This window comes from Gossypium hirsutum, chromosome A06, assembly GCF_007990345.1.
Source record: "Gossypium hirsutum isolate 1008001.06 chromosome A06, Gossypium_hirsutum_v2.1, whole genome shotgun sequence".
NCBI lineage: Eukaryota > Viridiplantae > Streptophyta > Magnoliopsida > Malvales > Malvaceae > Gossypium > Gossypium hirsutum.
In genome coordinates this window covers 8,649,829-8,677,779 of record NC_053429.1, presented here as the reverse complement: position 1 = coordinate 8,677,779, position 27,951 = coordinate 8,649,829, and the positions used below count along the sequence as shown (strand labels likewise).

Below are 27,951 nucleotides of genomic sequence, written 5' to 3'. Positions count from 1 at the left end.
TAAATCCAAAGGGGTATAATAAAACAAAACCCAAAGCTTATGAACCAAGAAAAAATCCGAAGCACAAACGCTCCTCTGCACCCCCTTTTCTTCTTTCCCCATTCACACGTAAGCCCATAGAAATAATTCATCTCTCTCTCGCTCTCTCTCTCTCCGTCATTTTTCAAACATTGAATTGGGTTTTCTCCTTCTATCTTCATTTATTGACTTTCACTTTCAAAAAGAAGAAAATAAAGCTATCAGTCATAGAAAAAATTTTATTTTTCTTGAAAGCCTTTGAAGGAGGAGGAGGAGGAGGTTTAGAAAGAAGGGGGCTGGGATGGGGTCGTGTAGCAGCCGACTAGGCTCGAACCCATCATGGGGGAGACTCAACCGCCGCCCCAAACGGCGTTCCAGACTCTCTTCTTTTTTCATCTGCGGTGCCTCTTCATCTCATGCTCCTCTTGAGGTAATTATCTATCACAAGTTTGATTTTTTTTAATGGCTTATTTGAGATTGGTTATTTGGCTGCTGAATTATATTGGAATTTTTATTAATTTTGGAGTTATTAATCATAAAGTAAATGGTCCTGTTCTTTTTATTTTTATATTCTTTTTAGTGTCCAATAAAAATTTTTGTGATCTGGGTTTGGCTCAATTCATGAAATATCACTTCTTTCTAGTAATTCATATAGAAACCTATCCTTTTTTGTTGGCTTTAATTCAGGCTTGAAGTTGCATGGTAATTGATTTATTTTTTCCTAAGTCCTCTGGTCCGAAAAGGGATAGATAAGAGCTATTAAGGTTTCTGCTTAGATATATACAATTTGTAAATTGTTGAATTTTTATGTTGCTCAATTAACTATGTCAAGGGTTCCTCCATTGATTTTTTTTTTCCTTTGATCATTTTTATTGTTTTATTGTCTGAAATTGCTCGCCTTCTCTTTAAAAATTCCAAAATTAATGGTTGCTCATTTTAATTAGTGCTTTACTTGATGTTTTATTGTTCTGGGAGAAGGTTTTATACATGGACGTTTGAATGATGCAAATGCTGAGTGCCAGCCTTTCTTATATGATATTTTGGACCTGCTCTTCCCCCAGTAGTAGGTTCAATTATGTATTCACCAATAGCTTCATAATGGAAAATGCTCTTAAGGGAACATGAGGAATCTGGTTCCTTGCAGGATTTGGTTCTTGTGCTGTGTCGGCCTTTAGTTTTGATTGGAGAATATTGACTGGTTCTTGCAACCCCCTTGCCACAAAGAATAAACTTGTCTGGTTGTTGGCTTGGTGTTGCATTAAATATGCACATTCAACTATCCCCTTAACCTTTTGACCCAAAGAAAAAAAAAATTGCCCGCTGCGCTTGCATGAATAAGCTATCAGTGCATTGCTTAAATTTCTGAAGTGTCTTTTTCTCTGAATTTCACTCTTTTAAAAGCAAATTTTCATTTTATTTTAGGGTTAGTTGTCAGTGTGTCATTTATTTGGAGGGAAGAACTGAAATAGAACTGCAATGTTCTTTTTGCAGTGTAATATGTCGAATAGTTTGTCTGTGGATTAAGACCACTCTAGCTTAAATATGCTACACAAACTCTTGGAGGCTGGTATTAATTTAGCAAGTTTACTTGGTTAGATTGTTTTTAGTTGGTGTTTTTACCTTTCTTTCTTTTTTTTTTCTTTATTTATTTAAAATGAACAATACAACTTTGCACTTGATAAGTTCATTTTTAGTTAAAATTCCATGAAGAAGCTTAACTTTTTAGCTTTCCTCTCGGTTCCAAGATGTAGACAGGAGGCGGAAAGAGAAGCTTTTTTGTGGCAGTGGTTGAGCATTTCATAATTGTTGCTCCAAACCTGGGTCACCAAGAGAGCTCCATGAAGTCATTGAGGATACAAGAGTCGAGTGAATTATAATTGTGTTAGCACCAGCAAATGTCTTGTGCATTGCATGTTCCTTAACAAGTTTATGCGTTGGAAGTTATCTTTTCTTCTTTGTATTTAGGTTGTAATCTAATCATTTCACATGGAAGCTCTAGAATATGCTGCAGGGAATGATACAATACATTCTTTTGTTGTAGATTGAAGATTATCCAGCTGAAATTCTGGTGAAGTCAGCAGATCACTCTGACCCAGTTAGCAACATTGTCCAAAGTCCCTTGGAGGAATCTGCTTTGATATGCAGTATGGGAACAAGATTTAGCAGCATAGATAGTGAAACTGGAATTCCAGCTGAAAGCAGTTCTGCAGCCAATCAGAATTCCTCTGTTGCAGGTGGTTCTAGAGATGTAGAAACTAGTCATTGTAGGAAATGCTTGACTGAAAATACAGAGTTAGTTGCTTCTCAGGTAGATGCTGGTTATGATCACGGTGAATCTCATAAGGATAGTAGTACTTCAGCTAGCACTCCCTTTATAGAACAACAGTCTTCAGATCCTGTCTCAGAAAATCTATCGACTAATGAGTTTGCAGTCAGATTTGAAAATGCAAACAAGGGTGTGTCCGAGGTCTGTCCTGAGCCAAGTATTTTGTCTCCTCGAGGGCTTGAAGATTCAAATTCACACAGAATACCTGTTGAGAATGAGTCGGGTGAAGTAACAACAGTACGTAACTCTGGTTTTGCTTCTGCTCCTCATGCCTCAGAACCGGAGACTTCTCACTCCATCGGAGGTGAATCCATTATAGAAGTGATGCCTTCAGGTTTAGGATTTCTCCTATCTAATAGGGAGAGGAGCCAGGGAGATGGAAGTGTTCTTCATGTTGATCTCGTGAGTCTCTCTTCCAATATTTTATCAGGTGGCACTGCTGATACAAGTAATCGTGAATCCAGGAGGAATAGCAGAAGAATGTTTTCGGATGTTTTTTCGAGACGCAGTTCCAGAAGAGTTAATAATTCCCAGTCCATTTTTCTTTCAACAGATGATAATAATGATCCAGGATTTGATAACAGATGGCTCCTTGATTTCGATGGTGATTTCTTTTATGATGGGGCTGCAGGTGATTCTGGTTACCTCAGCAGTAGAATTCATAGATTAAATGAACGAAGACGACACTCAAGACTAGAGGTATTTAATTGCAAAGCACTTTGATTTATATGTTATCCAACTTACTTTTAGTAGATCTTGCTTTAACTAACTAGTTTTCTTTTGAAAATTATCTTGGCTCTAGTATTCCTGGATGGTGGTGCTTATGGTCCTTTGTTCTTTGAGCCTCATTCAATTTTTTGGTTAGAAATTAGGACATCTTTTGTATCCAGTTATGCATCCTTGAAGGCTTTAATTCTAATCTTAATTGTAATCATGTCAGAATATTTTGTCAGTCTGATCCCTTTTGGATGGCAAAATTATCGGTTCTGCACTGGTCTGCCCTTAATGGATGAATTTTTATTTGAAAGTGCACCCAGGGGGGGGGGTGGGTGGGTTATAGTTTGTTTGAAAGCGGGCCAGTTTGTTCCATGCTGCCCTGCATATAGAATTACTGTTTTATCCTTTTATATATTTTACACTTTCTCATATACATCCTTAAATGTTCATATACATATTTTATGTAAAAGTGGAAACTTGTAGTAATCGGTCTTGCTTAAAGTGAGTAATATTAATAGTTTAATTTAAGATATGGTATTCATAATTAAATTATATTTTAAAGAATTGAGGTAAGCGTGGAGCAGAGTGGGTATGGATGTAACCAACTTCCATGGAGGCAGGGATGGTATCATGTGACAGGGTACTCTAAAGGTGGGGTGGGAGAGATAAAGCAATATCTGTCCCTCCACCTCATTGCCCTGCCTAGTTCCCTTAGGTAACCTTTATTAATTATCTCATTTGGTTCTTTTCAGAATTGGTTAAGGCTGCATGGTGGACATGATGAAAATCATCGGCGAACTACATTTTGTCCATCTGGAATCCACCCTGATGGCACTTGCTCATGTGATTCTTCCCTGATAACTGATGAGCCGGGTGCTCGTGTAAGCATATCTCGAATAGTTATGCTTGCTGAGGCTCTATTTGAGGTAGTTTTTCTTTAGCAACTGGCATGTTCTTTCCACTTGTCTAATGTCAAATCATCTTGTTTCTATAATTTTGTCTACTGTCCCTGTAGTCCGTGAAAAGTTGATCTATTATTTCATAACTTACCATATAATAATTTGTAGGTTTTACATCGTCAACCAGTATCACTTTCTCTATCCATGGTATCACCGCCGGCTCCCGAATCTGTAGTTGATTCTTTCCCCCTCAGAAGTCACAAAAAAGCAAATGTAGCTGAGGACGGGGATGCTGTTGAACAGTAAGTTCTTTCTTTGTTACTACTTGTAGATTGAAGGTGCATGATACTCAGTTTTGCCTTTCTTTTTAATAATTATGTTCACATTGCATCTATTGACCCTGTTATATATAGGTGTCATATATGTTTGGGTGAATATGAGGAAGGGGACCAAATAAGAATTCTGCCTTGCCAGCATGAGTTTCACATGTCTTGTGTGGATAAATGGCTCAAAGAGATACACGGGTATTGCTACACTTCCCCTGCACCATGCGTTGTTTTTCTTTTTCCCTCTCTTTCGGTAACTTCTTTTTTTTTTTCCCTCTTTTTTACCCTTGGTTTGCAGAGTGTGCCCACTTTGCAGAGGCGATGTTCGTCATGGTGGTGGGGAGTCTTCTGTCTCAAACTCTGAGATTCCATCTCTTTGATGTAACTGTAAATATATGCATGTAAATATAGTAATGGATTCTTGTATAAATGTTATATCTATATTTATTTCCTGTTTACCATGTTGTAGCATCTTTTTTTCCTCGTAGATGTGGCCTATGTGGAATTATTAAGTTTAGCAAATTGAGGAAATAGGATCTTTTTGGCCTTGCATTTTACTCATTGATGGCTACATCTTTAATGTAATCAATCAAAAACCATTGCTGGGTTATTATCAAGCAGGAATAAAAATGAGTTTGAAAGGATGGCATCAACCTTGGCATTAAAATGAAGATGAAACGGCAGTATGATTACTTAGAAGAACAGAGTTCTTCTTTAACAGTTCATGCACCGGTTCAATCTTAAATACATAATATATAACTTGAGAAATTAACAACACATAATAGCAGTTGCATTGTTGGTTTTTCACATTTAACCCAGGAAAGAAGAAGAGCCACGCCTTTGGTTCCAAAAGGGGTTATGATCTTGGAAGACAGCTGATTCAGGATTTGGGTTTTTATGATCAAAGAGATTTGGGTGACAATTCTCATTATCATCATCAAAAGTAGTCCATCGCCTTGAGTTGTTTTTAAGCTTCTGTCTGGTAACATTTCTTATGTTTTCCATCTCTCCTACATGCTCCCTGAATTCTTTCTTCACCACATCTAGAACTACCTCTCCATATCTATCACACCACGACCTTCAACATTGCAAAAAAAATACAGACAATAAGAAACAGAAATGTTCATCATTTGGCCGTATAAGAAAATCATGATTTTTTTAGCATCCTTACTTGGGAAAGAATTTTTTGAGGTCAGCCTTGTCCACAGGAAGGGTTGTGGAAATTGCTTCAATTTGATCATCCCTAGTGGAATTACAAGAAGCACAACAAAACTTAGGCAAATATGCAAAGCAACATAGGATTTAAGGATTAACGGAAAGAATTTGCTTACGAAAATTTAAGATTGGGGTTTGTGGTGGAGAGCTCTGATTGAATTCGTGATAGCTCCTTCTTTATTTTGTCTCCTACTACCTGCAAGTGGATATTTGATATAAGCTAACACTAGTATACAACAAGTAGAACATTTTTTTTTTCTTTTCTTCAACATTAGATGGACCTTATCGATGAAGAAATCCGATGGAGCTCCATTTGCAAGCAGCTTCCTCTTAATCTGTTTCGTGTCTGGTCCCTCTCCGATGGGAGTTGCAACAAGTTGGCATGACCCCATGAATGCTTCACTGTCTGATCTTTCGTTGAGAGGCAAAGGAGCTGTCTCATCCTCTGAATCATTTCTCCTCCATTTCTTGAAACCATCAAAGCCCCATTGTTTCTTTGCTGATTTTGATGCTTTCTCCTCTGAACCAGGGCCATTATTATGCCCCTCTCTTTGCTCTCTATGAAACAGGGTTTTAAATGGTTTTCTCTTTGCGCCACCATTCTCCTTCACAGACTCGGTTGGGAATGCTTCTTCTTGCATTAGAATTGATTTTGTTTCACTTTCCTTACCCTCCATAAAGGCTGATGATGATGGTTTTGAATCCACATCGAAAATGCTCTTTTCTGATCTGTTTTTACTTGGCTTCTGGGATGATCCGAACCCGAAAACCGAGGCTGCTCCTTTGATCTGATTCATGGCAGAGTTGTTCTTCGATTTATTATTGGAATGCAACACATTGTCTCTATCATCCTTCAAGTCAATCAGAGACCATTCTTCTTCTTGATTCTCTTTCGAATCTTTCGGATTCGCAACGACTAAATCTCTGGTCTCGATTTCAGCTCCTTGTACTGCTAACCGCTGCAACAAAGGCCTTTTTGAAGAATGGTACTCCTCCTCAGATATACATTTTGCATAAAGCAGTTCCTACAACAAAAGGAAATCAAATTTGAAGAATAATTTCACTCACTCAACTAAGACACACGCACAAAAAAAGGAGAGAGAGATTATAGTTACCTGCAAGAAGAGCAGTTTATCTCTCAAGATAACAGGCTGTTCAAGTTCAGGTGGAGAAGCAATGAGGGTGTCAAGCAAATGAGTCCTAAAAGCAGTAACCTCAGCTTCACCCAAAATCCCTTCTTTATGCAGACCCATGAGATTGAGTATCTGGTGAAAGGAATCCTGCTGCCATTTCAGATTATCAGATTGAAGCTTGGAAAGCCTGAGTTCAGCAGCAGGCAATCTCTTTTTTTTGAAGGAGAAAGGGAGAATTGTCTTGCAAAGTGAAGTGATGGAATCATGGATGGTGGAGTAGTATGTTGGGGTATAACTGTACACCATTTTTGACCTTTTGATTTGTTGATGAGAGCCTGAAAATGGGTTGAATCTGGATTTTAGATTGATGATTTTAGTTGCCAGTGCTTTGATTTTTGAAAGAAACAATTTCTTTTTGAGGAACGTTGTAGAAATCTGAAGAAGGTGGGGTTGTTAATTGGATTTTTGAATCTTGGGGGAGAACTTAAAACGGTAACTTGAAACTAGCCGTTGAGAGATGAAAGAGAGAAGCAAGAAACGCAATGCCCAATTATTTGTTATTCAACGCTGTCGTTTTCTCTTCTTTTCATCTTTTTCTAATTTATAATGGTAAACATACCTCTGAAGTCCCGTATTCTAGGGACTGAATCAAATTAGTCCCTCTATTTTTAAATACTTTTAAAAAGAATCAAATAAAGCCAAACTGGGATAGCGTTAATATTTATTGATTAAAAAATGACACGAAAATTAGTTTTTTATTTATTTATAGTTCAACTCTAAACAAAATATTTCATCTACAAAATCATAAAAAGCTTTCAAAATATAACCTCGTTAAATATTAAATGTTAACTCCATTGAAATTTGACCTTACTTGATATTTTTAAAAATATAAAAACTAAATTGATCCATTTCAATCTGATCCAATCCCTATGATAAAATGAGGTTTCAAATATATTGAAATCAATTTATAACAGGCTTGAGGATTCAACAAGCACCAATTAAACATTAATAGTTACCAGTTTAAAAAAGTTTTAATTTTTTTAAATTCCATTTGCATTTAATATATTATTTTAATGAATTTAGAAAATTATGCGTTGATTATACTTTTATATAAGATATAATTATTTATTTAACGCTTCGATTTTATAAAAAAATGTTTTAGCCATTCATTTAATTTATTTTTGTCTCTTTTTAACTCTTAAATTTGTATAGTTTGACAAACCATTCTAAATAAATGAAAAATTTAATGTTTCTAACGTTACTAACATGACATTCACATTACATTCATGGAGATTATCATATACATATTTTTATATAATACTAATATTAAAACCTCCCACTATAATGAGGCTTGAAATTTTCTGCATGATTTCTTTTATTTATTTAATAGTTAATAAATTAAAATTTATTAAATAGTATTTACTTTTAATTTTTTAATTAATGAAAGTTACATGTATACTATTTTTAAGGTTAATTATCACCCTTAAAAAAGTTAGTTATGAAGATCTTTTAATGATCTATATAAAAAAAATAGTTACGAAGAATAAATTGATTTAAAAAATATACATAATCATTTTATGATCCAAAAATTATGAGACATTTTAATCTTAAAATATTTTTTATGTTCGTTTTATGATTTATAAAAATTATTTTTTTTTAAAATTTACGATTTTTCATTTCAACAATGCCATCACCTGAATTTCTTCTTAGAAGTATAATGCACCTTATAATTGCACTCAACTCTTATTAGTAAATTTAATTTAATCCTATTTTTAATCCTTATTTGTGACACATATGTCATGTTTCTAGATTTGGATATTTTACAAGTTGAGACATAACTGTAAATTTCATTAATTTTATTTTATTTTTATTATAAATATTTTTATTTTAAATAATATTATTTTTATAATATCTATAATTGATTAGCATATTTCTTAAATAATAGATACTCACACATCTTTCATGATTTTCTATTTTGGATCTACATATATCACATCAATTAGATAACGATGAATAACATAAAATAATATAAAATCATACCATGATGAACATAAAATTTAAGGATAATTTACACATATCATACTAATATTTAAATATTAATATATTTGATAATTTCATATCATATTTACACAATTTAGCCAAAAAAAAGAAATACAACATCCATTCACGGATTTCCAAACTCTATAATAGAATCTATCTCCAAAAACATAACCCAACAATCAAAATGAGAGACTGTAACTGGTGTAGAAGCAGTAGAGTAATCTTGGGTACACTAAAGAAAAGTTGTACAACCTGTTGGAATACCTTTGGAATTTGATTCAACAAGTCAAGTTTAACACTTCTTCCAACTCAGTTTGGGCCAACTCACACTCTTCCTCTTTGACTGCAACTCCCCTTTCATCCCATTTTCATTGCTATTTTGCCTGATGGATTGATTTTCAATGCCCAAAGTAAGGGGAAATGAGACTTGAAATAATAAATAAATAAATAAATAATTTGCCATTCTAGTACCTCTTAGGTTGTGATCTCAACCTCTCATCTAATCTTTTCTTAGCTTCTCTTGCTATCCCTCCCAGCTCCTCATCTTCACAGGCCTCATCTAATATGCTCCTTTGCTTCAATATATTCACATCCCAAATTAAAACTCAAGTCAATATCAGTTATAATCTCCTCTTTTATTGCTGCCATGATGAAAATATGATTACAGACCAATTGCTGTTAATAAATTTTCACAATTACAGTAACTGCAATCTATAACAAGACAATATAAACGCTGTAAAGAGATGGAACTATATAGGAAAAGAGGAAGTACCTGTAAACAAGAATGAGTATCCTGGTTGGTGGTATACAAACAAAAAGAGGATTTCCTTGTGAAGCGATAAGGAGGAGGGCTTGGTGAATCAGATAAGGCTCCCGTGGGGTGGATCCGTCTTCTTCTAGCACATTCAACACCAGGAAGCATACCAGCCATTGTTTGATCGAATGCCTACCTGTTTGAACCTAGCTAGGAGGTGATGAAAGAGAAGATGATCTTAAAAGAAAAAGAAAGGGAGTTGGATTGAATCTGTAAAAAAGAAGGAAAACGCTAATAAAGGTTGTGGATAGGGGGAGACAAAACCGGATTCATGCCATTCTTACCTGTTTGAACCTAGCTAGGAGGTGATGAAAGAGAAGATGATCTTAAAAGAAAAAGAAAGGGAGTTGGATTGAATCTGTAAAAAAGAAGGAAAACGCTAATAAAGGTTGTGGATAGGGGGAGACAAAATCGGATTCATGCCATTCTTACTGAAGAAACGTAGAGGAAATATTTGCTGAAATTATTAATTGGAAATTGAGAAGGGACGAGGAAAGAGGGGAGGAAGTTTCATGGTAACTTCCACCAGCCGCTCATCGGAAGCTCCGCCAATTGCGTACAAGGATCTCCCACCTCACTCACCACATATTATTTAAGTGTCTGTAAATATTTTCTACACTGATAATAAAATTTTTAAACCCAGGTTGACAAACTTTCTATAAGATTATAGTAAAATATTAAAAAGAAAAAGACATATCAATTTCTCAGCACTGCTTATGAAAAAAAAAAAAGTAATATTTTCATAATATGTAGATTTATTACATCTATTGAGCACTCGTTACGTGATTGCTAAGCAATTTCCATGCTTTAGGTATATGATTCTCAAAGCACTGCCTAGTAAGTTTTATTCTTGTAGGGAACTTGGCAGCATAATCAACCACTTAATTAGCTTTTTATGGGGTACGCGATACGATGATCTACTGTTGTCTTCGACACAACTCCTTGATGTTTTGAACTAAAGAGCGCAAGTATGAGTCAACCATATCCTCATTTCGCAATTGTACAACCATATCATTATCACTTTCCACCATGACTTTCATAAAACCCCACTGCTATACCACATTTAAACCATCTAGAGCTGCCCATAATTCAACCTTAAATATTGATTTAAGCAAATACTTCTATTGTACCCAACTAGTCAATTCCAATACATGTCTATGACTCCACCTGTAGATGCCCCTGCAAAATTCGATTCTACTGCCCCATCAACATTTAATTTTGTTGAATATTGGCAATATCCCACATTAGAAAAAGATAGAAAGGGAGGGAGTTTGGTTTGTTATATATAGAACTCCTCCCCCTTTGGTTGTATCATCCCAAAATCTTCTCCTTTGTAATATTTCTAGAAGAAATATTAATTTGGTAGTGTCCGAGGACGTAAGCTAAATTGGCCGAACCTCGTTAAATCTCTGGTATTTTATTTCTTATTTGTTTGCTTATATTTAATAGCTTTATGTTGGTTATATTTATTTAGTTATTATTGCTATAAATATCTAAGTGAGTTCTGTCTAGTTGTTGGGTTTTAAGCAGGACCATTGTGACCCCTCCAATTTAACTGGGAATTTTCTTAGTATAATTGTTGGCATAATAATTATCTAAATATTTCTGATAATATTGTTATTAATATTATCGTCGCTTCCGCAACAATTGGTATCCGAGCCAAGGTTTTGTAGTATGCTCTGTGTTTGCAGCTTAGTCTGATCTTACACATCAGAAACATTTCCGAAAGCTTGTGGGTATTCTGCATTTGGTGGCTATTAAGTAGAAGCTATGGCAAAAATGACAGAAGAAAAACCATCCATATCAACAACTTCCACTTCGTACATTTTGCCGAGGATTGGAACTGCAAATACGAGATTTGTAGTGGAAATTTTTGATGGAACAGGTCATTTCGGCATGTGGCAAAGTGAGCTTCTAGATGCCCTCTTTCAACAGGGTCTAGATATTGCCATTGAGGAAGAAAAACCAGAAGGGGTTGATGATAAAGAATGGAAGACCATCAACCGATTGGCATGTGGTACAATTCGATCATGTCTTTCCAGAGAGCAGAAGTATACATTCAGTAAAGAGACTTCTGCAAGTAAATTGTGGAAAGCATTGGAGGAGAAATTTCTGAAGAAGAACAGTCAAAATAAGTTGCATATAAAGAAAAGACTGTTTCGTTTCAGTTATGTTCCTGGTACCACGATGAACGAGCACATTACCAATTTTAATCAGCTGGTGGCTGATTTGTTGAATTTGGATGTGACTTTTGAAGACGAAGACTTGGCGTTAATGTTGTTGGGATCGCTTCCAGAGGAGTTTGAGTACCTTGAAACTACTCTACTTCATGGAAAATCGGAAGTAACTTTCAATGAAGTAACTGCTGCATTGTATAGCTATGAACTACGCCGAAAGGATAAGTTGAAAGGTTCAAGTGAAGCAGCAGTGGAAGCATTGGTAACAAGAGGTCGTCAGCAAAGTCAGTCTAAGGGGAAGAGAAGAAAGTCCAAAGGTCGAGCTGTTGCCAAAGATGAATGTTCCTTTTGCAAAGAAAAAGGACATTGGAAGAAAGATTGTCCAAAATTGAAGAAAAAAGGGAAGACTCCGCAAGATGCAAATGTTGCAGAATGCAATAGTGAAGCAGAGTCAGACTTTTCTCTTAGTATGACATCTTCAACATTATATGCAGATGAGTGGATCATGGATTCTGGTTGTTCCTATCATATGTGTCCCATTTGGGAATGGTTCTTTGAATTTCAAAAACTAGATGAAGGGGTTGTTTACATGGGTAATGATAACACATGTAAAATAGCCGGGATAGGTTCAATTAAACTGAGGAGTCATGATGGATCTACTAGAATTTTGCGGGATGTACGATATGTCCCAAAGTTGAAGAAGAATCTCATCTCTTTGGGGTCGTTAGAATCTAAAGGCCTAGTTGTGACAATACGAGATGGAGTTCTTAAAGCAACTTCAGGAGCATTGGTGATGTTGAAAGGCATAAGAAAGAACAATCTGTATTACTACCAAGGTAGTACAGTGGTCGGGACAACAGCAGCAGCAATTACGAGTACCAAGAAGGACGCTGAGGCAACACAGCTGTGGCATATGCGTTTGGGCCATGCTGGTGAAAAATCCTTGCAAACTCTAGCCAAGCAAGGATTATTGAAAGGTACAAAGACTTGCAAACTTGAATTTTGCGAGCATTGTGTTCTGGGAAAACAACGAAGGGTGAAATTTGGCACTGGGATTCACAATACTAAAGGTATTCTGGATTATGTGCATTCTGATGTATGGGGACCGTCCAAGACTCCATCACTTGGAGGAAGACGTTATTTTGTCACCTTTATTGATGATTTTTCCAGACGAGTTTGGGTGTTTCCTATGAAGAACAAAGATGAGGTGCTTGAAGTTTTCCTTAAGTGGAAAACTAAAGTTGAAAATCAGACAGGAAGGAAGATTAAGGTTCTCCGATCAGACAACGGTGGAGAATATAAAAGCGATCCATTCCTGAAGATATGCCAAGATTGTGGCATAGTAAGGCACTTCACCGTAGGTGGAACACCGCAACAGAATGGGGTGGCAGAGCGTATGAATCGAACGCTTGTGGAGAAAGTTCGATGTATGTTATCTAATGCTGGATTAGATAGAAAGTTTTGGACTGAGGCTGTGACGTACGCTCAACATCTCATCAATCATTTGCCATCATCTGCTATAAATGGCAAGACTCCTTTGGAGAAATGGTATGGAAAACCTGCTACTGATTATGACACCTTGCGCATTTTTGGTTCTATTGCATATTATCATGTGAAAGAATCAAAGTTAGATCCAAGAGCAAAGAAGGCTCTATTCATGGGCTTCAATGCTGGTGTTAAGGGATATCGTTTGTGGTGTCTAGAGGCAAAGAAGACGATAATCAGTAGGGATGTTACCTTTCATGAATCTGCCATGTTGAATAAGGTAAATCCAGAAGGAGTGAGTAGTACTTCGCAGCAGGTGGAGTGTACTCCGCAGCAGGTGGAGTTTGAGCAGAGTGTGGTAATTCCAGCAGAAGGTACCACTAGTGATTCTTCATTGGCAGATGCAGAGTCAGATGAGGAAGAGGTTTCTACCCAAGAACCTCAACAGCAATCAGAGCCAATTGCAGTCAGAAGGCAGAGACGAGAAATTCAGAAACCAGCTCGTTTCACTGACATGGTAGCTTATGCACTTCCAGTTGTTGATAATATTCCATCCACTTACACCAAAGCCATTCAGAGTTTAGAGAATAATAGATGGTTAGGTGCAATGGAAGAGGAAATGCAATCTCTAGAGAAAAACAAGACGTGGAAGCTGGCACAACTACCAAAAGGGAAGAAGGCGATTGGTTGCAAATTTGAAGACACTATTGAAGTTAGTGTTATGAGAAGATGTTCGAAGATGTGGAATATCGCCAAGGTGGAGATTTGTTGAATATTGGCAATATCCCACATTAGGAAAAGATAGAAAGGGAGGGGGTTTGGTTTGTTATATATAGAACTCCTCCCCCTTTGGTTGTATCATCCCAAAATCTTCTCCTTTGTAATATTTCTAGAAGAAATATTAATTTGGTAGTGTCCGAGGACGTAAGCTAAATTGGCCGAACCTCGTTAAATCTCTGGTATTTTATTTCTTATTTGTTTGCTTATATTTAATAGCTTTATGTTGGTTATATTTATTTAGTTATTATTGCTATAAATATCTAAGTGAGTTCTGTCTAGTTGTTGGGTTTTAAGCAGGACCATTGTGACCCCTCCAATTTAACTGGGAATTTTCTTAGTATAATTGTTGGCATAATAATTATCTAAATATTTCTGATAATATTGTTATTAATATTATCGTCGCTTCCGCAACAAATTTAACACACCCAGCATGAGGGAGACTGCAATTGCTACGGCTTGTATTATCTATGTGATGTCCCTTGGCCAAACGAGCGACATACTCTACATTCATCGCCCAAAACCGCCACCTTGTTAGCACTACAACTTTCTCCCTTAAAAATATCCGCACTACATTGCTTCCAAATCCACCAACATGTAATTCCGAACATCTTTTCCCATTCAACACCATCAAACTGTAAAGCAAGATTATTATCAAAGTTATCAAGTAGCCAGCTGTTTAAATTAGAGGTGAAGAAGCTTTGTTGAATAGCATTGGGAATTATCCTCACCTAAACTGCCCACAAAGCGTGTTGTCCCTAGCACATGCGCTACAAGTCTTTCAAGAGGCATCATCTGTTAACTTGCCCGGACATCTCTCATTGTTTGAGCATATAGGAACTGTCTCTCATTGATGAGCCTTAAGCTTTCAAGCATTAAGACAAAAGGAGTCTTTTGGTGCCAACATATCTGTAGTCATCCGTTTATATGCATAAAAAAAACTATAAATTTACTCGAGTTTGAACGATTCTATATGCACATATCAAGTCCTAAATGTTCTCTCGGGGAAGGCATTATTGCAATGTGCATCACTATTGAATGGTCCAACCAATGTGTAAATGAGTCCCACCTACAATCTCCATATCCATCAACCATATCAGTAACTTCAATCCTTTAGCCAATCAATTGGCTGAAGAAGCCAATCTTTCAATGACCCAACCTTAGGTACTCACGCATCAGTTTACATATGTGCACTTCTACCATTTCTTAAAAAGCGCACACACTAGTATACGTATTGTGAGTTTTACTCTATACTCTATCCAAATAAATCAATAATACAGATTTTTAATTTAAATCAAACAAATAAAAATGAGCAAGATAAATTAAAACGAAACAATCAATCAATAATAAGAGCATAGAATTATAATTTGATCAATGCATTAGCTAATTTTTCAATATCCACCCAATTTATCACAATAAAGTTGATTACTGACCTAAAGTACTAAAATTCTCTTAATTCTCTTCCAAGCAATTAAAGAACTAATTAAATCTAATTATCGAGATATATTCATATGCCAATAATTTAGACTAAATTGATTAAGAACAAATCTCAGTTATGGCTATTAGGAATAAAAAATTGACCATTTAATATAGAAAAAGAGTTATTTATTCTAGACCTAAAATGAAAAGTCCTTTTCCAATTTCTTTAAGTTTTATCAAATTAATAATTGATCAAACTATTATCAATGAAGAACAAAAATGAGTAAATAATCAATTCTCTATTAAAAAAAAAGGATAGAAATAGAAAAAAAAATTCAATTAACTAAACATTGAATCCATTGCAATTCTAGAAATGAAAACTTAGTTCATCAAAAAATTGAAAAACAATCTTAAAATAAAAACAATAAACTAATCATAGAAAAAGAAACAAGAAAAAAAAATAGATGGAGAAATTAAGTCTTCCCAATGATTTCCATCAATCCTCGATGCTTGAAGACTTTGGCGATTTCTTCTCTTTTTATCCACACTCCCCTTGAGTTTAGGTATTTCTCCCCCTTTTTATATCCCATAAATATCGCAGCCCTTTTATTTTGCAGTATGTAACAATTTGTCTTGACGTGATTTAACTTTTTACAAAATCGAGGTTTGGCTATCTGACTTGCTATTCGAACAAAACTTATTGTTGAGTTTGTTTTTACTCAATAGATGACCCTTCAAATCCTCGAATGATAGATTATTTTGCCATAAATCAAGGTCTCCTTGAAAGACTTGTACGAAGAGGGTAAGAGCATAATAATAACATAGCTCGATCTTTATCGTCAATCTGAACCTCAACATTTTTTTAAATCATTCAAAAGAGTAATAAATTGACTGATGTGACCTTTAAGGTGCTCACTTTCGTCCATACAAAACGTGTATAAACGTTGTTTCAACACCAATTGGTTAGCCAAACACTTTGTCACGTAGAGAGTTTCTAACATTTTCCATAAGTAGAATGCCGTTTTGTCTATTAAAATCTCTTGCAATACATTTATTTGTTAGACATGATTTATTCATGTTTGTAGGTTTCTTCTCTGTAAGGACCTTCTCAAGATCTCTCTGAACCAAATTTTTGTCATTCGAACTTGTCACATATTAAAATTTGTGATACCATCGAACTTATCAATATCAAACCTTGTTGCTGCCATCTCTGAACAGGTTGATTGTGAAAATTGAACTAGCTCTGGTACTACTTTGTTGGATAAACTCGATTAAGCAACAAATAAGTAAAATAACAAAGAAATTGAAAATATCGAATACAAATATTTTACATGAAAAAACCCCCTCCGAAAACGATAAAAAACCACAGGCAAAAATAATTTTATTAAAACAACAAAAACGAAGAGTATAAAGATGGAGATAAAACTAACCCCAAATTCGAAATAACAACCCTTTAAACATAAACATAACAAATTAATACCTAAATGTGTAAGGTAGAAAAAATACCTCTAATCAGAGTTTAAGTGAGAAACTAATATTAAAATAACCTACACTAATTAGAGTTTAAGTGGGAAACTAAAAACAGATTTAACTAGGAGAAGAAAAGCTGAAAAAATGCGAGATATAACTCTACAAGTTATCTCACTTAATTTTCAAACAAATTAGCTATCTAGACTCTTTTCTCACTAAATCAATAAAAGCTTAATTTTTCAAAGAATACAAGCAACTAGGGAATTTAAACCTTTTCAAGGGACACCAACAATATGACACTATTGAAAGGAGTCTTCTATCCACTTATAGCAAATCCTCACCAAGTCACTTTATAACTTGGTTGACGTATAGTGCGACTTGTCAAATAGATTGAGTCATACCATCCCAAAGAAATAAGATCTGTACCCAAGAGAATATGTTCCAAACTCAACGAAATTAGTAAGCCCCAAAAGACCAAACCTTAGTAAAACAACCAACTAATGCATAACATGCATGCATCAAAGTAAATATCAACCTAATAGTAGTATCTGTCATAGGTTATAGGGCAAGATCAATAAAGGGCTTAGAGATACAACCTTGCTAGATCAAGGACACTAACCCTAGCTAATTACAAGCACAAAACGATTTACCCTTCACGCGCTCTCATATTCCCATCAACCTTAGGTCACCAAGGGATGTCGCTATAAATACTCATATATATTAATCTCCAGAGGTGTGATTACTACTATTACTAAATTTCTTTACTCTTGGATCACCTTCTATTTATTGACTTTAAGTATTAAAAAATATCCTAAAGCAAAAGTGTTACATCCTATAATCTTAGTATTTCTTTTATCTTATAGGTGTAAAGTAGACATTAACCCATCTTCCTTCCAAGTAGACATTAACAAGTATTAAAAAAAAAAAACCTTCTAAGAGATGAGAAGAGCAATATTTCTCCAGTACTATCGGTACATACGAAGATCACTAAATTTACTTCCAAGATAAAGAGGATTGGATTAGATTTTTTATTTTACCAAAAAAGTCAAGCAAGCTTATCCTATTGGGAGTGCAAGTTGCATACAGATTGTCATCATTGTATTTATTTATGACTTAGCCTTTGTTGTTATTGTTTGAGAAGATACAACAAACGGGATTTCACCACGGAAAACGAGGTTTTGAGGATTGAAAATTTCCCCTGCAACTTTTGGGTGCAAATTCCGAGATTGTTCTCTTCTTACTTTAATGGTTTTACTTTGCTGTGTCAATTGTTGAGAAAGTTCAGTAGATAACAAATCTTTCAAATAATACCTAACTTCATAAAATAATAATGCCTAAAAGATGTTCCACTAACAACCCTCCACATATATATAACTGCCCATACCATAATTAACGGTTGAAAATTCTGCTGACTGCAGTTTATTAATTAATTTTTGTATATTTATTATTTTATCTCAAGTTGAAGTTGGACATATTTTTCAATTTTAGAATATAAATAACGTTTTTTATATTTTATAATGCTGAACACAATATTAATATTAGTTCCTTATAAATCGAAAAGAAAAAAACAACATACTCATTAGATTTTGACTGAAACTTTGCATGAAACCATCCACGTGCCGCCACCCTTCATCTTTTCTCATTTACTTGTCCCCCATTAATTCCTTGCAACTTAAGAAAAGAAAATTACATATGGAAGTCACTGTCATTTTCTATCCACTCAACAAAATTATCACCCACCACCCATAAATGGAAAAAAGAAAACCAAAAGAGCAAAGTTCCGGAGATAGGGGGATAGAAATAACAGGGAGACAAACTGACAAAAAGTGTGTTTGAAAGACGAGATTCATCGAATCTCAAAAGAAAGCCATGGATCAAAGGTGGCCCAGCTCCACCACCGACTCACTGTTTCTCCCTCTCTGCTCACATCTCTTCTTATTAAATTTTCTTGGTTTTAGGAATCGTTTTTAGCTCTGTTTCTTGCCTTTGGGAAATACCCCCCCCTTTTTTTTTTCTCTAAACTTGATTTAGACTATATTTCAGCTGAACCCTGTATTATAGATTATGGCATTTGATCAAAATTCAATACAAGAAGATCTTAGACCATTGAATGTAGCTAGAATTGTAACTGAAGAGCCCCAAATTGCGGATGCGGTGGCTGCCACTAATAATACCCGCGGTGCAAGCATTGACGGGTTTCTTCCCAACTCGCCTCGGGAGCTTGAGACTTATGGTGGTGCCATGCGTGTTCTTTATCCAGCAACGGTGACTGATGCCGGTTTTGCAAGTTTAGGATATGGGAATGTAGTGCCCTTGACACCGGGTGTCCCTGCATGGAGACCTCACATGCCTATGCCTGTGCCGGTTGGGAATTCAAGTATGAACCTGGTTGGCGGGTTCGGTTATAGTCCGAATTTGGGCAATATGGTGGCTGCTAATGCCGTGCATCAGGTTAGTAATGATGTGGTAGCTGGGCATGGTTATAGTCCTAGTCTGGGCAATAGGATTAGTGGGAATAGGAGTGATCAATTGAGTCACGATAGGGTGACTGTAGGCTTAGCTCATAGTTGTAATATGGGAAACAAGGTTAGTGGTAATGGGAATGAATTAATAGGTGGGGTTGGTTATAAATCAAATTCAGGAGTTGGAAGTAATGGCAATGGTGCTGATCAGGTTAATGATGAGGGTGGGGATGATTCTGTGTCTGGGAAAAAGGTTAAGTTTTTGTGTAGTTTTGGGGGGAAGATATTGCCTAGACCAAGTGATGGGGTGTTGAGATATGTAGGGGGGCAGACAAGGATTATTAGTGTTAGAAGAGATGTGAGCTTTACTGAGTTTGTGCAAAAAATGATGGATACTTATGGGCAACCTGTGGTTATCAAGTACCAGCTTCCTGATGAGGACCTTGATGCATTAGTTTCCGTTTCATGCTCCGATGATCTTGTTAATATGATGGATGAGTATGAGAAAGTGATTGAAAGGTCTTCAGATGGATCTGCTAAACCAAGGGTATTTTTGTTTTCGGCTTCGGAACTTGATCCTTCCGGTACGGTTCAATTCGGGGATTTGCATGACAATGGGCAGAAATATGTTGAGGCAGTAAATGGAATTGTGAATGGAGCTGCTGGTGGCATCGCACGTAAGGAGAGCATAGCAAGTGCGACTTCAACACCAAACTCTGATATTAGTGGGAGTGAAGCTGTTGATAGCTCAGGTGCTGTTCAAGGGGATGTTGGTGGACCTCCATCAACAAACTTGTTGTCACCTAGAGGGAATTCACCTATTTCCGGTGTTCATTTAGGAAGCCCGGTAGTTAATATCAGTCCTCAAACACTTTCGTCTCAACTTGAGTTTGAGGCTGGGAGGACGGTGCGGCTTGCTTCAACACAGCAGCAATTGGGATATGATCTGCAGCAACACTATGCATCTACACATGTTGATCCTCGCCATGAAGTTACAAGCCATACCGAATATATGCAGTTTGCACCTCAAATGGAGTTCTCAAATCCTAAGTTCGTGGCAAATACTGGTTCTGTGTTCAATCAACAGCAGCCTCAAGAAAATGCCCCTCATCAGTACATTCCTGCTTTTAACATGACTATGACTCCCTCCATCTCTCATGTTGTTGTTAGACCAGCACCGTTTCAGCCGCTGTTGCAACACCAACAAACTCCATTGGAGCATTATCCTGATCAAAATGCATTAGGAACAAGGATAATTCAGCATCCTGTTTATCAGAGCCACAATATTTATCAGGCCGAGATTCCATCAGCAATGGTTGCAGGAGGTTATACTTTCCATCATACTCCACAAACTGAGCATGTCGTCTTCTCAGATGGATCATTGCAGCAGATCAAAGTAACTACTCCAGCGAAGATCCCCAGTATCGAGGACTGCTTTATGTGTCAAAAGGCATTGCCTCATGTGCATTCTGATCCTTTGGTGCAGGACCAAAGAGATGGTGGCGCAACACCTATGGTGAATGCAGATTCTAGTTATCATGGTCTGCATCAAGAAGACTCAATGAGAATTTCATCAGTGAATAAAGTTGTGGTGACCGCACCGATAGGGGATGGCATTGCTCACCAGCAAGCTGGGGTGCAACAACTTGGCCATGTTGATCATCAAGTTGGTGGATTGAAGTCAGAGGCAGTTGGATCCTCTCAAAATCCTGATGCACCATATGGACATGAAGGGAATATTTCCCCAATAACAGATAATTCTGATCACCCTAGGATTCCAGCAAGCCTAGGTTTGATGGGTTTGGCAAGTGAGTTTCAATCACCATATGTTTTGCCAACTCAATACCAGTTCCAAAAGGAGGTTCCACATGTTGAGGCAATTGGCATTCATGCTTTAGAACAGCCAGTGCACGAAACGTCAAGGGTTCCTGCTGTACCTAAAAAAGATAGCGTAGACCCTAACCATCTGATCCAAATTGATAGGATGATGGAGCCTCTTCAAATGAGCAATGAGCAGAGTAGTTTACCTATTGATAAAACTAGAAAAGAAGATATCTTGGATGAAAAATCTCCACATATAGTTGGGGAAGAGTTGCTATTGGATAATCTAGTAACACATGGACGTCCAAAAGTTGGTGTTGAAGTTCAATATGGGAACCCTCCATTTTCTGGTGTTGAGTCAGCACATACATTGGGATTCGATGAAGTTTCTTTGATGCAGCAGAAGATTGTACAATGCAACACTGAAGCTGTTCCTTCTAATGCTAACAGCCAAGCTTACTTTTCACCATCCAATAGAGGTGGAGATGTTTTGGATTCCTCCAACTCACTTTTTAGCAATCAAGATCCTTGGAATCTACAACAACATGCTTACTTTCCTCCTCCTAAACCTAACAAAATTCAAACAAAGAAAGAATTATTGGCTCTGCGAGAGGACCGAGACCCTTTTGGAGAGAACCAGGCAGTAATTGGTGGGGAATCTAATATCGAATTGGAAGATGAAGTTTACCAGCCATTAAGCCATTTAAATGAGAATTTGAGTTCAGACCACACACAATCTATGAAAGGTGAAATATTTGATTTTTTAGTTTGTATATAATTTGGCATTTATCACTTCATGTTTGGAGTAAATGTTCATTGTTGTTTCCTTCATTGCCAAAGGCTCAGGTGAGGAACTCATCAAGGAAGAACTACAAGCTGTTGCTGAAGAAGTAGCTGCTTCTGTTTTCCGGTCCTCTACTCATTCAAATCCTGACGTTCCAGCAGAGACCAATGCATCTGGTAATGAAGGCTATCAAGACACAGATGTCTTACCTAGTGACATTAAACTGCAACACAAAGCTAAATTTGAGGTGCGGAATATAAGATCCTTTCGATTTCCATTTGTATGCTCATTTCCTCACCCCACCTCCCCCTTGCCTTCTTTTATCTGTGACTGTCTTCTCCAGATCCATTTATTGAGCTGTCCTTCATACTATTTTTCTTAACTTAGGAATTAAAGACTAAACAGCCAGATAGAACAAATTTTGGTCTTCGAGTTTCGGATGGCATTGGTGGCTTGCAGGTTGAACTTTAAGTACTGCCTTTATGTGATGTTTGTGCTTCTACTGTTAACTTCTATTGCCCATTAAATTAGCTATGTATTTATTTGGCAGGTTATAAAAGACAGTGACCTTGAAGAGCTGTGGGAGCTTGGTTCTGGCACCTTTGGTACCGTTTATCATGGGAAGTGGCGGGGTACTGATGTTGCAATTAAACGAATAAATGATAGATGTTTTGCCGGAAAACCCTCTGAACAAGAACGCATGGTTTGGTTCTATCCTTTTCTCTTTGCAAGCTCCTAATTTTTCAAATTAGTTCCATCTTTGTAATTTCACAGGCTAACAACTTGTACCGTGGTTAACGCGTATGATTAGATTGATGATTTCTGGAATGAGGCAATTAAGCTTGCTGACTTGCATCATCCCAATGTTGTGGCTTTCTATGGTGTTGTACTTGATGGTCCTGGTGGTTCTGTAGCAACAGTGACGGAATATATGGTTAGTGGTTCTTTAAGAGATGCTTTACAGAAGAGCGAGAGGTACTAAAAGTTTTATTTGCTATGCTAGACAATTGTGATTCAGTTGTACATTTATTTGGCTATAAATAATAATTGGATGACTTGCTGTTGCCAGGAACCTTGACAAGTGCAAGCGGCTTTTGATTGCCATGGATGTGGCCTTTGGAATGGAGTATTTGCATGGAAAGAATATAGTGCACTTTGATTTGAAGAGTGATAATTTACTTGTCAATCTTCGAGATCCTCACCGCCCAATATGCAAGGTTCGTACTTAGGCCCGAGTTTCATTTGCAATTCCATATCTTTAGTCCTACATTAGTTTTAATGTTTTCTAAATTTCATGCTGAACTCATTCAATTGTTCGGTTCTCATATGCCTAGTTTCCGTTACCAGGTTGGGGATTTGGGGCTATCAAAGCTGAAATGTCAAACTCTAATATCAGGTGGTGTGCGCGGAACACTTCCATGGATGGCGCCAGAACTTCTGAATGGCAGCAACAGTCTCGTGTCGGAAAAGGTTTGTGATTACCACATAGTCTAGTACCCTCCTCTATCATGTAAATGCTCTTTTCCCCCTACATATAGTTAGTTAATAGAGTTGATATTTCCTCGAATTTAGGTTGATGTGTTCTCGTTCGGTATTGTGATGTGGGAGCTTCTCACTAGAGAAGAACCATATGCAGACTTGCACTATGGGGCTATCATTGGTAAATTGCCTTTATTTATAGATGTAAATCATGAGTTCCTTTCTTTGTGCTATGGCGGATCACAGTTTATATCCAACCATCATTGTTTCAGGTGGTATTGTGAGTAATACACTGCGGCCAGCGGTTCCAGAATCATGTGATCCCGACTGGAGATCATTGATGGAGAGATGCTGGTCATCAGAGCCATCAGAGAGACCAAATTTCACCGAGATCGTGAACGAGTTACGGTCAATGGCTGCTAAAATTCCACCACCTAAAGGACAAAGCCCATAATCCTCGGTCTGAAAATGAAATTGAACAATCTGCTCATAGGTCATATATGTGTTTGCGAGGGAACTGACTTTATCCCCACTGGTTTTCTTATATAGATGGTTTCATACAAAGCTTGATTGCGCTGTGAATACAGTTCCATATAAGTGGAGATTGTTTTCCTTTTTTTTTTATTTGTAAAATCTTACATCATTCTTCAATCAAACAATGCTGAATTTACTTGCTTGTATTTTCGGTTTTCAGTTTTTATATATTATTTTATTTATAAAATTATAATATATTAAGATAATTATATAAAAATTTAAATAATATAAAAAAATTTAAAAATAACATGAATGGTTTAAAATGAGGTTTGGATTTGTTTTTTTATAAATATGAGTCTTGAACAAAATTTTTAAAGTTTAAATAAGTATAAAATGTATTAATATTATACTTAAGTTTAACTTAAACCCATGAAGATTTTTAATATATTGTATACTAATTTAAATTTAAATGAGTTTATCATCACCAATTTCTTTAATAAAACTAAAAATAAATCAAATTTTAAAATAAAATTATACAATTATAAAGATATTCAAAATTTTCTTTTGTGACTTTAAAATAATAAAAATAACCTTATCAATGCAAATAACTTTTCTAGGTTTTCAATATTCTTTAAATTTTAAAAATCAGATCTAATTATTATTAAATTTTTTAATTAAATTTGATTAATTACATAGTTATTTTATTAATTACATAATTATCCGGTAAGAATTTTTTATTTTAAAAAATTATCAATAAATTAAACTTGAATTTGAAAATTTGAAAAATGAATAAAATAAATTCTAAATTTTGTTCCTCTATACTCACGCGATTTTTGACTCCGCCATTTTCTTCCTCCATACTTTTTCATTTAGGCGATTTTTCCACTTTCCGATGACATTAAGAAAAAAGATACCGCGTAGCACTGAGCCGCCATCCATACTCAAGGCTTGCCTTACCTACTATTTAATATTTGTTTATTTATTTTATTTAATTTCCACCATTTCCTTCCCACTTCTCTTTTCCTTCTCTTCATCTTCCAGAAATTCTCCATATAAGAAAAAGCATCATCCTTTTTTTATCCCTATCCCTATCCCTATCCCAATCCAAATTCCAAATTCCAAATTCCAAAATCCTTTCTTTTCTTTCCTGTTTTGGTTTCCTTTCCCATGAAAAATTCTCAAGAGAATCCAATCTTCATGCAAGCAGAAGTTGAAGATGAAGGAGTTTGGGGTAAAGGGTGTGGTTGTTTTAATCTCTTCTGCCTCAAACGGCGCCGATCATACAACCACATCAATGAATCCAACACCTTACTGCACCAGAGAGGTGAACAACACACGGAGGAATGGTGGAAATGCAAACTGAATAAACTGAAACAATTCTCGGAGAAAGTAGCAGGGCCAAAGTGGAAGAACTTTATAAGAAAGATGGGTGGATATTGCGATAAGCGGAAAGATCAAAAGAACAGGTTTCAATATGATCCTTGTAGCTATGCTCTCAACTTCGATGAAGGCGATGATAAAGAAGCAGATGATTTGCTTCGTGGTTTCTCTTCCAGGTTTACTGCTCCATTTGAACATGATAGGCAACGAGTCCCCTCAGGATTGTAAAATAATTATACGGATTCAACATGTCTGCACATTGTTTTACGTTTATTCTATGTTCTTGTAGAATCCATGTTTAAGTACAGTAATATTCTTTTGTTTCTTGCAATCCTAGGAACCTGTTTGATGCATATTTGATTTCAAGGAAATGGGTATATAATAATGTCAATTAATTGGTAAAAACATGTTATATATGACCAAGTAGATAATTACATTATAAACCCACGACTTACTGAAGTCATTCTTGTACATACATAGGAAAGCATGAGCCAAAGGATTACAGAACCATCTAGCAAAGCTATATTAATGCTATGCAGAGGGCTTTTCTTTTGCTTACATTAAGGCTTCATCACTGGTTTAACCTGCATACTTCTTTTCCAAATTAAAATCGACAAATGTTCTAGTGAAAAGCTCATTTTCATCAAGACACATATACATACATCCATTAGCAGCCTACTTCTCACGTTTGCTCTTCAGAGAAGTGGAGGGGGTATTATGCCAATTCCTTTTTCTTTGGTTTATAAACCAATTATTAATCTGCTTCAACTGTAATCCTGTTTCCTGTGCTAATCTTGCTTTGTCTTCTTCCTGAAGCAACACTTGATCAGAAAACTGTTGAAAAGAAAACATTTTGAGGATCAGAACTACCTGAGAAATACATCACACTCACTGTTGGGTAAGGCCATTTGGAATGTGACTGCCACCATGCTTTTAAAATCGAGGTGGTGTCACCAGGTAGCTTTCCAGCTCTTCTCTTGCGCAGAATTTCCTCTCTAACGTCCACAATTTTCTCTTTGTAACCCTTAAAAGACACGAATTTTTAGTTGCAGAATACAGATCAAGCCAGTTTACTATTTAACTTCTTAAGAAATCCTACCTGTTTCAATTCGTGCTTAAGTTCTTGCCTAACATGTTCCATTAAGGATCTCTCAGTTTCTGATGGGACAAGAGGGCCAAATCCCATGCTGTCGATCCCATCGAAGCTTCCATCAAACAAACCGTGATCATTATCTACAACTTCATCTTCATCATCAGACATTGTTGCACCTGTGCCTTCACCTGGAGATACACCTGTTCATGCTTCATAGTTTAGCTCTAAGTTTTTTCACTTCAATCTACAGTTAATGCAGTAATACCAAACAGGACAAATTCATTATTATGAATGAGAGTAACAAGGAAAGCTATCTGTAGAATTCAAAGACTTAAGTCCAACTCCTATGGATGACATAGCTACATCACAATATAAAGATGCATTGACATGTTACTTTTACTTTTTCTATCAACTCCAAAACAGTATTTACAGTGCAGAGAATCATTTACCAGTTAAACTTTGAAGTGATTGCTCAAGATCCCAACAAGACATAACCGCTTCCATTGCATGAACACGAACATGTTGCTGCAATTGGTCTTTAAAGAAACCAAGCAATAGCACATAATTTGCCTACATTAAAGGGAAAAAGAAAGAGAGAATACTCAAATGAAAAAGATGACATTAGTGATCAAATACACATGTTTTATAAGAAAATTACCCTCAGTTGAGTTCCATAATTTTCTTGAACAGGGTTAAATTAAAATTTTACCTTTAAACAGTCGCCTACTGCTGTAAAATAAAATCTACTTAAATGCAAATAATTAGCCATCAAAACTTGAATACAACAAAAAGAAAATCAAAACAGAACAAGTCGGTAGATCATAAACAAAGGAACAAAGAATAAGGGGAAAAAAAACTACGAATCCAAGGGTCAAGGGTGAGTACCCAAATCTGGAAAGAAGAAGAGAAAAAGGGGTTACCATGAAGTGATCGAGTTCATGGTGAGCAGCCCCAGCAGTAGGTGATGATGAGTACTTAGCCGAGACATATTGGGACCTAGCCAACTGAGCATCGATCTTAGGGAGCTGGTCAACAGGCGTGGCAACACGTAGACAAGCCACGTGGCCTTCCAATAACTGGGGGTACATGGGATGCCCTATTATCTCGGTCTTGCATTTAGCTGGGTCGAAGTTGGGAGGTGAAGAGGGTTGGTTAAAAGCAAGGGTTTGCATGTGTTCACTATGGTGGGAGACAAAACCATCAAAAGCCATGTTTGAAGAGGTTTAAGTTTTGGTAAAGAAGAAGATCAAAGGAGAGAGAGATGTAGCTATGAAGAGAGAAAAAACACCAAAGCAGGGTTGTTGGAGAATTGTGAAATAAAAGAGACAGGGAGATCTACTATGACGCAGGAGGAACAGCCAATGATGTTTGAGTTAAAATTTCTTGGTCTACTGGTTGTTAATTTGGTTGGCGTTTTCATTATTATAATTTCATTTGGGCTTTGGCACTTAGGCCTACAGGAAAGGGGGAACATACAAAGGTTTAGAGATATCAAGCTTTAAATATTATATATATTGGGTTTATATATATTATATATTGAGTTTGTGCTTATAGATATAGTATATAAAATATTATTAATTTTGGTTATCAATTAATCTATAATAATTCAATTAAGTGCCTTTTTCAAATTAAATTAATTGAC

At 36.2% G+C, this 27,951-nt stretch overlaps 6 protein-coding genes across 14 annotated transcripts; 3 read left to right on the top strand and 3 right to left on the bottom strand.

The window, feature by feature from the left end:
- The first annotated feature begins 51 nt into the window (after positions 1 to 51).
- On the top strand, positions 52 to 4,939 carry LOC107962548 (uncharacterized). Of its 2 annotated transcripts, XM_016898981.2 has the most exons (7): positions 1,539 to 1,585; positions 1,764 to 1,983; positions 2,060 to 3,043; positions 3,814 to 3,987; positions 4,129 to 4,262; positions 4,374 to 4,484; positions 4,585 to 4,939. In XM_016898981.2, the coding sequence occupies exons 3-7, from the start codon at positions 2,165 to 2,167 to the stop codon at positions 4,664 to 4,666; spliced, it is 1,380 nt and encodes a 459-aa protein (XP_016754470.1). In that variant the 5' UTR covers positions 1,539 to 1,585; positions 1,764 to 1,983; positions 2,060 to 2,164; the 3' UTR covers positions 4,667 to 4,939. The 2 variants fall into 2 exon arrangements, with proteins under 2 accessions (XP_016754469.1, XP_016754470.1); XM_016898980.2 differs by lacking the exons at positions 1,539 to 1,585; positions 1,764 to 1,983 and adding an exon at positions 52 to 448.
- Positions 4,917 to 7,148, bottom strand: LOC107962550 (uncharacterized). The gene is made up of 5 exons (XM_016898983.2): positions 6,617 to 7,148; positions 5,783 to 6,526; positions 5,618 to 5,697; positions 5,458 to 5,529; positions 4,917 to 5,364 (listed from the first exon to the last, which is right to left on the bottom strand). The coding sequence occupies exons 1-5, from the start codon at positions 6,938 to 6,940 to the stop codon at positions 5,097 to 5,099; spliced, it is 1,488 nt and encodes a 495-aa protein (XP_016754472.1). The 5' UTR covers positions 6,941 to 7,148; the 3' UTR covers positions 4,917 to 5,096.
- Positions 7,149 to 8,717: 1,569 nt separating this feature from the next.
- Positions 8,718 to 10,404, bottom strand: LOC107962551 (uncharacterized). 4 transcript variants are annotated; one of them, XM_016898987.2, is made up of 4 exons: positions 9,773 to 10,404; positions 9,447 to 9,634; positions 9,146 to 9,249; positions 8,718 to 9,057 (listed from the first exon to the last, which is right to left on the bottom strand). In XM_016898987.2, the coding sequence occupies exons 2-4, from the start codon at positions 9,603 to 9,605 to the stop codon at positions 8,967 to 8,969; spliced, it is 354 nt and encodes a 117-aa protein (XP_016754476.1). In that variant the 5' UTR covers positions 9,606 to 9,634; positions 9,773 to 10,404; the 3' UTR covers positions 8,718 to 8,966. The 4 variants fall into 4 exon arrangements, 3 of the variants coding, with proteins under 3 accessions (XP_016754476.1, XP_016754474.1, XP_016754475.1); XM_016898985.2 differs by having other exon boundaries at positions 9,447 to 9,638; positions 9,773 to 10,132; XM_016898986.2 differs by having other exon boundaries at positions 9,783 to 10,059.
- Positions 10,405 to 18,530: 8,126 nt separating this feature from the next.
- LOC107962552 (uncharacterized) lies at positions 18,531 to 24,042 on the top strand. Of its 5 annotated transcripts, none has more exons than XM_041115058.1 (9): positions 18,533 to 21,845; positions 21,946 to 22,130; positions 22,271 to 22,342; positions 22,434 to 22,586; positions 22,695 to 22,858; positions 22,953 to 23,100; positions 23,231 to 23,353; positions 23,456 to 23,543; positions 23,635 to 24,042. In XM_041115058.1, the coding sequence occupies exons 1-9, from the start codon at positions 18,881 to 18,883 to the stop codon at positions 23,814 to 23,816; spliced, it is 4,080 nt and encodes a 1,359-aa protein (XP_040970992.1). In that variant the 5' UTR covers positions 18,533 to 18,880; the 3' UTR covers positions 23,817 to 24,042. The 5 variants fall into 5 exon arrangements, with proteins under 5 accessions (XP_040970994.1, XP_040970995.1, XP_040970993.1 ...); XM_041115057.1 differs by having other exon boundaries at positions 18,534 to 21,845; positions 21,940 to 22,130; XM_041115060.1 differs by lacking the exon at positions 23,635 to 24,042 and having other exon boundaries at positions 18,531 to 21,845; positions 21,940 to 22,130; positions 23,218 to 23,353; positions 23,456 to 23,545.
- A 619-nt stretch (positions 24,043 to 24,661) lies between these two features.
- On the top strand, positions 24,662 to 25,621 carry LOC107962556 (uncharacterized). The gene has a single exon (XM_016898995.2). It carries the CDS (start codon positions 25,004 to 25,006, stop codon positions 25,442 to 25,444), a length of 441 nt encoding a protein of 146 aa, XP_016754484.1. The 5' UTR covers positions 24,662 to 25,003; the 3' UTR covers positions 25,445 to 25,621.
- LOC107962554 (homeobox protein knotted-1-like 3) lies at positions 25,608 to 27,703 on the bottom strand. Its single transcript, XM_016898992.2, has 5 exons — positions 27,230 to 27,703; positions 26,759 to 26,879; positions 26,316 to 26,509; positions 26,109 to 26,240; positions 25,608 to 26,026 (listed from the first exon to the last, which is right to left on the bottom strand). Exons 1-5 carry the CDS (start codon positions 27,518 to 27,520, stop codon positions 25,892 to 25,894), a joined length of 873 nt encoding a protein of 290 aa, XP_016754481.1. The 5' UTR covers positions 27,521 to 27,703; the 3' UTR covers positions 25,608 to 25,891.
- Positions 27,704 to 27,951: the final 248 nt, after the last annotated feature.